This window comes from Crocuta crocuta, unplaced genomic scaffold (assembly GCF_008692635.1).
Source record: "Crocuta crocuta isolate KB4526 unplaced genomic scaffold, BGI_CrCroc_1.0 scaffold213, whole genome shotgun sequence".
Classification (NCBI taxonomy): domain Eukaryota; kingdom Metazoa; phylum Chordata; class Mammalia; order Carnivora; family Hyaenidae; genus Crocuta; species Crocuta crocuta.
In genome coordinates this window covers 2,606,817-2,618,839 of record NW_027529442.1, presented here as the reverse complement: position 1 = coordinate 2,618,839, position 12,023 = coordinate 2,606,817, and the positions used below count along the sequence as shown (strand labels likewise).

Below are 12,023 nucleotides of genomic sequence, written 5' to 3'. Positions count from 1 at the left end.
CAATATCCCAAGTGCTCTTACACAGCTCTTTTCTGGCTTCGTTTCCTAACTTGCACTTAGCTGTAAAGAATGATGGCCACTGAAGGCCTTTTATTTCATTTTTACAAGGCCATTTAGTTTTCTATTAGACAGGATGTTTTCTTTTCTTTTCTTTTTTATTTATTTCTAGGAGAGAGAGAGAGACAGCGTGAGCAGGGGAGGGTCAGAGAGAGAGGGAGATACAGACTCTGAAATAGGCTCCAGGCTCTGAGCTGGCAGCCAGCACAGAACCCGACGCGGGACTCGAACCCACGAACCGCGAGATCATGACCTAAGCGAAAGTCGGACGCTTAACCGACTGAGCCACCCAGGCGCCCCTAGACAGGATGTTTTCAAGGGTAGGAACCCCAAGACCAAGTCCAGGATTCCAGCAGGAAACTGTGGGAGGTCTCATTTCTGCATGTGTAGGAAGCTGTTGTAGGTGACCTTAAGGAATTCCTGGGGGTGGGGGGTGGGCAGCAAAACCTACAAAGCTCGGTTTGTGATAACTGAGCCTCAGGGAGCAGGTCCAGATTCTCGAAGGGCCACACGCTTACCAATTCATGCTGCGGGGCTGGAGTACCAAGGCAGCTGTCGAAGTAAACACCTGAGGCTGTGACTTAGCTTCCAGGGAAGCCCAAAGGAACCAGGGCCAGCAAGTTCTCACCCAACAGGCACCCAATTTCCTCTAAAATCCGTAAGACGATGGGTCAAGTTCTCAAGCAGGAAGTCCTCAGTACTCAAAGGTACTTAAACTGATGCCACACAGGTAAAGGAAGGAAGGCTCAGTTACAACGCAACATACCCCTTTCTTGACTTCAAAGTCTCCTCTAACGGTGATGTTTTGGGCGGCCTAATTCTTTGTCTGGGGGCTGTGCAATGAATGGGATGTTTAACAGCATCCCTGGCCTCTACTCACTAGATTCCAGTAGCCAACCACTACCGCAAACAGTGACAGTCAAAACCAAAAATGTCCTCAGACAATGCGTAATGTCCCCACTATCATCTTCAACCACATCTCTTCTCTGACTCTGTATACAAGATAACTCATTTCCCCCATGCAGATAAATGACTACAGGACACATTACAATTATTTACTTTCATTTTCATTTCTTAGAAAACAATATCGCTATATGGAATGAAATACACCGACTCTGAGACGGTCAGACTGTAAGAACATCAGCGAGAGCTCCTACTGACAAAGGGCTCAAAGAAAGCAATTTAACATAAAATGTTACAGACATGTTTCAGGCAAAAGTGAGCAACTTTCCTTGCATATTTTAACGTTAAATCCGATCCCGTTACCTTTGATCTCTCGAAATTCAAGTTCCTCCAAATATGCCCACTAAGGAATGTAATATGTTTATCACAGTTTAAAAAAAAAAAGCTACGAACCAGATGGGCCTCGATGAGGAACCCAATTAATACGGGCAGCCTTACCATCTGACATTACTTAAAAGAAATAAATTCAAACAACTTGGTGGAACAATAAATCTGTGCATTGTAGCTGCCATTTCTAATTAGCTTCTGAATTTCGGGGCGCTCTTTGAGAAAAAGAAAACTGACATGTTCATTTAAAGTAGTAAATCTGGAAAAGAATATGCATCTAGTCCATGCATTTTTTCCAAATATGAATGGACGAGGAGAAGCCAGGCCCATCTCTGCATTAAGGAACGTAACGAAGAACGTGGCAGAAGTTTCCAGGTCCTATCTGTAGAGCTCTTCTCTACCAAGACAGCCGCCGAAATAGGTGTTCAATCTTTGAAAGCACAGGTCTTTTGTCCAGACAATACTAACTAAATAAGGGACAAACAGAAGGGAACCCCCAAACTTTTAGAAAGATGCTATACTTTGGCCTTTAGGAATCACATTTTCCAAGTACAAATAAAGCTAAGATTTTTAAGAAATGATTCGTATCATTTCTAAAAGGAGGAGAGCCCATTAAGCAGAAACCCTACTCAGGAGACCTTTAACAAGTGTGACTAGCACAGGAAGCCCCCATAAATAGAACAGTCTTTTTCTTTTTTTTTTTTTAATATTTTTTTATTTATTTCTAGGAGAGAGAGAGAGAGAGAGACAGCGTGAGCAGGGGAGGGTCAGAGAGAGAGGGAGTCACAGACTGAAACAGGCTCCAGGCTCTGAGCTGGCAGTCAGCACAGAGCCTGACACGGGGCTCGAACCCACGAGCCGCGAGACCATGACCTAAGCGAAAGTCGGACGCTTAACCGACTAAGCCACCCAGGCGCCCCGAACAGTCTTTTTCTTTTAATCTTTAATTATTTTTGAGAGAGAGAGGCAGAGTGCAAACGGGGGAGGAACTGAGACAGAGGGAGATACAGAATCTGAAACAGGCTGCAGGCTCCCAGCTGTCAGCACAGAGCCCGACGCGGGACTCCAACTTCCGAACCACAAAGTCATGACCTGAGCCAAACTTGGATGCTTAACCAACTGAGCCACCCAGGCGCCCCTAGAAGAGTCTTAATACTGAAAATGTATCGGCTGACCAAGAAGCAACAGGAAGCATTTTCTCAGAATAGTTCTCTCTGGTTTCTCCAGCAATCGCAGATACGAAACAAGTTTATATGCGAATATGAGCGTCTACGAAAAAAAAAAAAAAGAAATACTACTGGTCCTATGAGCGGGTAGGAGTTCCTCACTTAAGCTTCAAAGATGCCGAAACGGTCCAGAAATGGGCTTGAGGAGCGAGGGTGAATATAAATGATGTGCAAATCTGTGTGTATAACCTTGTACTTTCCCTGTATGAAGGGGGATCTCAAGTATTCACCCGATTATCAAGACTTAATAGGGTAGGTCATGACTTACAACAAGTTGTCAAACACTAAGAGTCCAGTCAGAGGCTCGAACCCATTCAGTTCCTCCACACGCTTGTACAGCTTACCACACGGGGGCCAAACAACCAGCGAACTTGATCATGATGAAAGTCAAAATGAGGTCAGCCATAAAAGGGGTGAGCTGTGTCCACCCAACACGAAAGAAGGAATGTGATTTGTTTTCTCCCTCCCCAAAAAGATACAAACCATCTACTGTGCCCACACCTGTCTTCTGTCTAGCAGCATGAGTCTTTGAGAAAAATGACACAGGAAAGGCAAAATGACACCACTGATTCCAGCCAATGCCAGACCCGAGTTGTACCACCGATGTCCGCAGCCTCTTTCTCGACAGCGGGCAGGAGCACACAAACCTTCCAACAGCTGCTCTGCTGCCAGAAGGTTCTGAGACTCCTCTTCATACATCAACTAACTTTTCTCTTTTCGAAAGGGTGACACCAGTCCCCTGAGTTTCACAGAGAATTTCACCTTTAGAAAGTGGGACTTCAGAAACAGAGTAAAGACATTGTGTCAAAGGAAACAAACGGCTCAAAATCCTCAGCCGGGGGGGGAGTCTCCTCCATCCAAGGTGCCCGGGACTTCCCCATGCTTCTCCAGTTAAACAAAGATGAGAAACTGGCGGAGGGCTCTACCCCCGTCATGCTGTATTGAAAAGATTCCCAGAGACAAAGGTATGGAGGGTGTACGTTTGATTTGCCAAGTCACTGGGAGTAAACCGGAAGCATCTCATTAACACGAAGACCCAAAGCAGGGCTATGCTCAACAACCCGACTTGTTCTCACCTCCACAGGAAAGCGCCTCCCATTGATGCTGTGTTCAGAGCCTGCAGAGCCATTACTATGGCCCCAGTGAAATTCCACCTTCTCGGCTTTGAATCTGCCAGGCAGGCCGGCACCACTGACCAAATAGTCGTCCTTTAGAAGGATGGCAACTGTATAAAACAGAAGGGAAGGGAAACAAAGTGAGTTTCAAAACAAAACTTGAATGACATCTTCTGCTGCTGCAAATAAAGTCCACGATTACATGATGTGAATTATTTCCTCACACTCCTGTTTGAAAAACAAGTCAAAAACACTGGTTTGAATAAATTAGCACAATCGAGCTGCAGAATGTTCTCAAGCACCAGTTCACTCTAAATCATGAAAATTCCCAGGGAATGATCTCAGACTTTCTTATGCATTTCATAGATGGGGGGAAAAAAAAAAAAGAAGAAAGAAAAAGAATGAAGATAAGGAGAGAGTAAGTCGCCCTGAATTAGAATTGCCTAAGTCCGCCTAACAACCAAAATTATCTGGAGACTGAGATCTTTCTTTTCTTAAGTCCGGATTCCCGGGAATACCCTAAGGTTCAAGGTCTGGAATGAGATGGGAAAAACATAGGAGAAGGCAGATGTAAGAGGAACGTTTCTTTAATTAGAAAATTTAGGCAAAGATATATTAAATAAAATTTGCAGCTTCATCCAATTTTAAGGCGATATCAGTGGGCACACAGCCAGAGTTAGGGTTATATCCATCGTATTTGATAATGGTGCCCAGGAAAATGCTGGGAAATTTTTATTCCTTAAGTCACTCAAATTACTGCAGATAACTAGATTTAATTTAGTGCTTCTTTTTATTTGATGTATAGAAAAATTTTACATAGCCCATCCAAAAGAACACCTAAGAATTCTATAACATTGGGAACCTTAGTCAATTTAAACCCTTACTTTCAAACACATAGCCCTCTTCCTTGAAACATAGAAAAGAGAAAATGAGAATAACTTGGATTTATACTGGCATGACAATTATTTTCCCAAAAGGAATATAATATCCAAATGCATAACAGATTTCATTTTATAAGTGATACATTCCTTTTTCTGTTTGTTTTGTAAAGTCAAAACATTCACTCACTCATTCATTCATTCATTCATTCAACAAACAGTTATTAGGTACTAAATGTGGGTGAGATGCCAACCAATATACTTCATGGTTTGTGATGGACAGTCAAACGTGAATAAGTCACAGAAAAGCTTTTGTATCCTCACCGTCTCTTCTTACTAAAGAGATCCTAGTTTGAGCTTCAGAGAGAAATCCTGCGTGAAAATTAGGTCTCCATTAAAGATCGGGACTAGACTAATGACCCATCTCTAAAAGAGTGCAATTAGTTTCAGTACTTCTCTATATAAAGGAAGCATTAAAAGCAAGTAAAGGAAACCTGCTGGTATAAATCCCTTTTTATTGCAATCAAAGGACAATTTTTCTCCAACCTCTGAAAAAAATGCAGTGAATGAGCAATTCGTGGGACAGCGAATTAAGAGATGAAACAAAGTCAAAGCAACTATGCCTTGCTCCGATTAAACATGCAACAGCACTGTTTCACCTTTGCTGTATGCTAGGCGGGTTTTAGCAGGGGTTGGCAAACTTTCTCTGTGAAAGACAATATAGTAAACATTTAACGGGCTGTGGGCCCGAGGGTCCCTGAAGCAACAACCCAACCTTGTCTTTGTAGCAGGAGGCAGCCGTACCCGATATGTAAATGAATGCATAAAACTATGTTCCAATAAAACTTTATCCAAACTAAAATATGGATATAATTCTCATGTGTCATGAACTCTTACTCCCCCCCTTTCCCATAAAATTTTCTTTAATGTTTTATTTATTTTTAAGAGAGAGAGAGAGAGAGAAAGTGAGCAGGCGAGGGGCAGCGAGAGACGGAGACACAGAATCCAAAGACAGGCTCCAGGCTCTGAGCTGTCAGCACAAAGCCTGATGTGGGGCTCGAACCATCGAACCATGAGATCATGACCTGAGCCGAAGTCGGATGCTCAACCGACTGAGCCACCCAGGAGCGCCCCCCACCCCCTTTTCTTCCAATCCTTAAGAACACAGAAACTATCAAGGGCTGTCATGTGGTAATCCCTAAAAGACATCAAGATATTTTAGAAGAGAATATATATTAAACCAACCTAGTAAACACCTAGTACCTGTGAATTAGCTCAGCAGCGTCTTAAATACATTTGATGACTCTCCACCTGTAATCAATTCTATACCTAATGTTTTGCATCCAAAGGATGAAGAAGCAAAAGCATTTTGAGTGCATCTGTTACGGTACACCCAGGGACTCAGCAGTATCTTATAAATATTTGATTTTACCTAAATCATTTATGTCTCTGTCAGGGGTCATTTTACTTGTTTTATATGAATAATTAAAAGCATAATTAGGGAACCGTACAATCTGAAACACTCATCTCATTTTTCATTTTACTGTATTCCTCAGTACAGCACACAGCAGGCTACGTGCACGCACCCCTCTCCCCCCAACTCCTGAACGTGTCTCCTAGTTTTGTTTACCCATAAATGTGAAAAGTGACAACTTTCCCAACTACCATGTCACCATCTGCGGATGACCAGGGATAACACAGAGCCGCTTCAAAACAAAATGAACCGAAAGTGCTGACTACAAAACACAGAATGTCTGCAGAGCCAGGAGCTGAGAAGATGGACAGACCTGGGTTGGAATCCGGTCCTGCCTCTTCACGGCAGCGTGACCTTGGGCAAGTTACCTGACTCCTCTCTGCCTCAGTTTCGACCACTGTTTAAATGGCAAAAACAGTGCCTACATGGCAGGGCTGTTTTGACGCCTGACAGAGATCACACATGGAAAAGCCCTTAATAAACCCAAGAAGCACACGTTCAGTGGAGATTACTGTCAACTCCGGGGTAGGGTTATGGATGGAGCAGATGCACAGCACAAAGGGGCTCCCGCCCACATGCTAACTCTCCATTTTCAGACAAAGTTCCATTGTAAAACAGTACTGACGTCCCCACAAAATAAAAAGTGACCCCAGACAACGACAACAGCAAGGGTAAGTGTGGCCCAAATAATTAAGAGAAGATCAGAAGTGCTGAGTAGATGCTTTGAATTCATTATACACAGAGTAAAAAGGTATTTCCTTTTCCTGATTATTTCTATGCCTTGGTCACATCAAGGGGGAAAAAAAAACCCAAACACCTAAATTTAGTGCTGTTATGCTCTCCACACTTCCCTGATATTCATTCATTTCCCCCTTGTATCCAAGAGTAAGTATTATGCTGAATTTAATAACTTTGGCAATTTTGATTTATTTTCATAGATCACAGACATACATGCTTCTAGAAGGTCAGATGAAGCTGGTCTTCCCACTGAGGGGTTGGTAAAAAGATTTCCTTCATAATTAATTCACTTAATTAAAATAGAGTCAAGTGAAAGAAAAACAGTAAGGAGATAATACTATAAAGGGAGGGAGGAAGAAAGGAAGAAAAGAAAGAAAGAGAAATTTTAAATTTTAAAACAATAGTAGGAGGTTGAATCTGGATAAGGGGACAATTAGGAAGGCAGCAAGCAATAGCTAAAGAATGGAGACTTATAGGATAGGAAGGGTAAATAGGAAAGGTATACAAGAGTGGACTTGTTTTTAAGTTTATTTATTTATTTTGAGAGACAGTGTGAGCACATCCACACATACACATAAATGTGCACAAGACAGGAAGGAGCAAAGAGAGGGAAGAGAGAATCCCAAGAAGTCTCCATGATGTCACCATAAAGCCCGATGTGGGGTTTGATCTCACAAACCAGGAGATCAGGACCTAAGCTGAAATCAACAGTGAGGGACACTCAGCTGACTGAGCCACCCAGGCACCCCGGGAGTGGACTTTCTAGAACAAGGTCCACTGCTTGTTGAATGGATTCACAGCAGAATGACGGAGACAGAGGAAGGAGTGGGAGTTTCAAATTTGGGGTTTCTTAACCTAGAGCCCATAGTCCATGGTAGTAGCCACCCATGGGCATTGGGGTCTTACAACTCCCGATACAGGAAGTAAAATTCTGAGCGCTGGCGCATCTATAGAGCCAGACTCTGGAAACAAGGGAGTGTGCATTTGAACAGCATGATCTGTCACCCTGCACTTGTGCGGAAGGCACTGTACCTCTCGGTGCTCGGGTTCCCATTCTGAACAACTGGAATTATACAACCGCAGCTTCACAGGCTTGTGAGATGGCAGGAATGACAGAGGCAGAATGATTAGAACAGTAATTTCTGTAGGACATGGGAGCATAAGGAGAACACGGTAGAGTTGAGTAAGCGTTGTTTATAAGGGTTATTTTCGTAGGGGGAGGAGTCACAGCTTTCACAGACACCCGCTGTGTCGGAGTCCCAGCCTGGGCACGAGGAGGGGGGACAGGTGGAAGTCACACCACGGATAAGGGATTCATTTTCTCCCGAGCTTGAAGGGAGAACGGAGTACCTGGCATCCACAGCACTGTTTGCAGGACATCCACGCACTGTGTATAAATAAAGCTCAGCATGTCTATATAATGCTGGGCTAAAGCAAATGTTCACACCAAAATCTGAGTAAACAGCAGTAGGTGCCAAAAGTTAAATAAATAAAAATGGATGGGAGGGAAGCTAGCTGCTTGCTAGCCTAACTCTACTGCCCCTAAGCAAGTTTTTTAATAGTTTACTGTCAAGTTGGTTTCCATATAACACCCAGTGCTCATCCCCACAAGTGCCCTCCTCCATGCCCATCACCCCCTTCCTCTCTCCCCCACCCCCATCGGCCCTCAGTTTGTTCTCAGCATTCAAGAGTCTCTCATGGTTTGCCTCCCTCCCTCTCCCTCACTGTTTTTCCCCTTCTTCTCCCCTATGGTCCTCTGTTAATAAGTCCAGCAGAGAAGGACAGATACCATATGTTTGCACATACAGGAGGATTAGGAGGAACTTAATGGAGGACCCCTAAGCAATTCTTAACAAGAGAAAATGAGAGAAGACGGACGACCCAGGATTGGATCTTAATAGTAGGCCCCCCCCCCAGGCCACCCGCATTACAGGTATCTATTAGGGGATGCTTTCGGCTCATGGCAGAAGGGAAATGTTCTGGGGCATCTCGGTGACTCAGGAGGTTAAGCAGCAGACTGTTGGTTTCGGCTCAAGTCATGATGTCACAGTTCGTGGGTTCGAGCCCCGCACTGGGCTCCTGACAGTGAGGACCCTGCTTGGAATTCTTGCTCTCCCTCCCTCTCTGCCACCCATCCCCCGCTCATGCTCTCTTTCTCTCAAAATAAATAAATAAACTTAAAAAAAGGGGAGGGATGTTCTGGTCTGGAAGTGAAGAAACATGACCTCTAGTTCCAGACTTCTAACTTTCCTATAGGCACTAGCGTTTATTTCTACAAATATTTATCAAGTTATTACCAGGGAAGAAAAGGTAAGTACATCGGGCATAGCTCTTGCCTCCACGGAGAGTACACCTGGTGGGAAAGGCAGGTTCTGGCAACGAAATAATAGCAGAAGCAGCCCAGCAAATGGGACAAGGGAGTAACAGATGAGAAGCTAACCCCAGACAGGAGAAGAGGAGTGGGTCTCTTCAAAGACTGATGAAATCATCTGAGCTGAGACTTAAAGGAGCAATCTTGGAAAGTGCTGATAAGAAGAGAAGACATCAAGGAAAAGGAAGCTCATGCAAAGGCCCTGTGGTAATGGGAGTAAGTAAGACGGGGTTGGTGCCTAGAGAGTAGGGTATGACATAGGAGCTAGAGAATGAGGCAGGGACAGTGAGCAGGCTGTCTGTATCCCCAGGAGAAATGGCAAGTCCTTCATATGGCTGAGACTTAGGAAGAGGGGGAGAAAGAGAGACAGACATGATCAGATTTGGGAAATGAACCTTTTCTGGCTGCTAAGTGAGGAAGGCCTGGGAAGAAAGCAACACTAGTTGGTAAGAACGAGAGTTGGGAGATTACTGCAGTCATCTGCTAAGGAGAAGACTGGACCTGTTAGGTCGGTACAGTCTTGGATACCCAAGAGCTGTCAAGTCATGGGATTACCCTGGGCCTCAGCTAACTCACAGCTAACCTGAGCTAGGCGAACACAGCAGACCAGCTGACCATTTAATCGTACAAGATATGACAGATGTCAATCTAGCCCAGTCTTGTGCCCTAAAAAATAAAGGCAGGCTTCAAAAATGATCCTCAAAATTCAAAATTTACTCATCTGTGTAAAATAGCGCTGGTTTTCCCACCCTGAAATGGGTGTGTAACTGGCTTCTGTCTTTCCCAAAGCCAGTTTCCCCCACCATGACACAGGGGCTGGGGGAGTCTCAACGGAGCTGAGCAGACATGACAGAGAACTTGTACGGCACTGAAGACAGACCCGGTGAAATAGCTCTGACTTGAACTCCAGAGTTCAGGCAAGACTGAAGAGTAATCGGATGAGAGAGCCCAAGAACTTGGACCTCTGAAATAGGAAACATTCTATTTGTTTAAATTTATTAAGAACCCACAAACCGTGTGATTATGACCAGAGCCGAAGTCGGGCGCTTAACTAACTGAGCCACCGAGGCGCCCCTTAAGTTTTTATTTCAATTCCAGTTAGTTAACATACAGTTGTATTAGTTTCAGGTGTACAATATAGTGATTCAACACTTGCATACATTACCCAGTACTCATCATGGTAAGTGTCCTCATACTCCCCGTCCCCTCTTTCACGCATCCGGCCCCTCCCCTCCCCTTTGGTAACCACCAATGTGTTCTCTACAGTTAAGAGTCCATTCTTTTGTTTTGTTTTGTCCCTTTGTTTCTTTGTTCTTTGTTCATCAGTTTTGTTTCTAAGATTCCACATCTGAGTGAAGTCACATGGTATTGGTCTTTCTCTGACTTCTTTCACTTAGCATTACACTCTCTAGCTCTATACATGTTGCTGCAAATGACAAGACTGCATTCTTTTTTATGGCTGAGTAATATTCTGTTATGTGTATACACACACACACACACACACACACACACACACCTCTTCTTTATCCATTCTTCTTTCAATGGACGTTTGTAATTAGATTACATTAGCCAAATTATGGTAGCAGTAATTTGGCTAATGTAATCTATCTACTTTGATTAACTTAACAGCCATTTCTTGAATCTGTCTACACCAGACACTGTGGCATACGCAGGCAAATAAGAAAGAACACAGGCAAAGAAAGAAATACACAGCAAATACATAAAAAGTGGGAAAATGGAAGTAAAAGCATGGTGACAAATGCTTTTACTGTCTGTCCTTGGTGTGGGAGGAAAGAGAAAGTAGAGAAACACCAAAAAGCCCTTCCGTTCAAATTCATAGGAGAACATGGCTTATTAATATACATCAGAAGCACCGTCTAACTCTTAAATTCTGATCATTTAGCTAGAAGCTAACGCTAGGAACAGCAAGATTATCTTGAAATGTTCTTGATGAAGGAATTATCTATTCATTCTACAAAAATGAAAGAAAGGGAAATAACTTCAGATGAAATCAAATGAGATCTGGCACAATAGACAGTTACGGCTCCTCGGGAAGAAAAAGAAAGACGCTATCTGCCTTGCTAAGGTATTTTAGACAACTTTCTAGAAGTGGGCTACATACAACCAACTCGCTCTACTGATTATGCTGGATTAGATATATAGCCCTCTCAGGGGGTTAAGACAGATACAAACATTAAAACTGGCTTCTGAGGAAGTTACTGTCTGTACATCATAGGCTGCTTTAAATATTAACTTCTATACTCATATTTTAATATCCAAAAGACAGTCTATTTTACTGGTAAGTGGCCTGTAAATTTCCATCACAAAATAAATAAATAAATACTCTCTCCTGAATTTACTTTGTGGAAAAACAAAATTCAAAAAAAGACTTCTGCAGGGAAAAAAAATATGTTGGTTAAAAATTAATGATAAAGGAAAAAGATACTTTTTCTTCACCTAGGTATCCAAGTTATATGTAAAATTAACAAGTGAAACAAAGACCATGTGGCTCATGGCGGGGGGGCTTTTTCTTAATGAAACTTCACAAATTTTTCTGATAAGTGTAGATTCACGTGCAGCTGTAAGAAATAATTCAGTGGTCCCTTGTCGCCTTGGTCCAATTCCCCAAAACGGTAACATCTTGTTAAAACTGCAGTCCAGTGATCCGCGTGGTTTTTTAAGAAATTTTTTGAAATGCCAATAATTTAGTCAGAAGCAAATGTTGCAGTTTCATAACAAAAAACAACCATAGAGAAGCATCCTGTTTACCCTCTATCACATTAACAAGTACACAGAGGAACAAATGATTTACTTCAACTATTAGATCGTACACCGATGAACCTGAGATCAGCTCAGGTCATGATCTCACAGTTT

The 12,023-nt window shown here is 43.0% G+C and overlaps 1 protein-coding gene across 3 annotated transcripts in view; it reads right to left on the bottom strand.

The window, feature by feature from the left end:
* The window catches only part of PTPRG (protein tyrosine phosphatase receptor type G), a 706,759-nt gene that overhangs the window by 280,232 nt on the left and 414,504 nt on the right, over positions 1-12,023 (bottom strand). For all 3 annotated transcript variants that reach the window (XM_077760245.1, XM_077760246.1, XM_077760247.1), the window contains exon 4: positions 3,650-3,798. In XM_077760245.1, the coding sequence (XP_077616371.1) occupies positions 3,650-3,798 (149 nt within the window). The remainder of the gene's footprint in view (positions 1-3,649; positions 3,799-12,023) is intronic.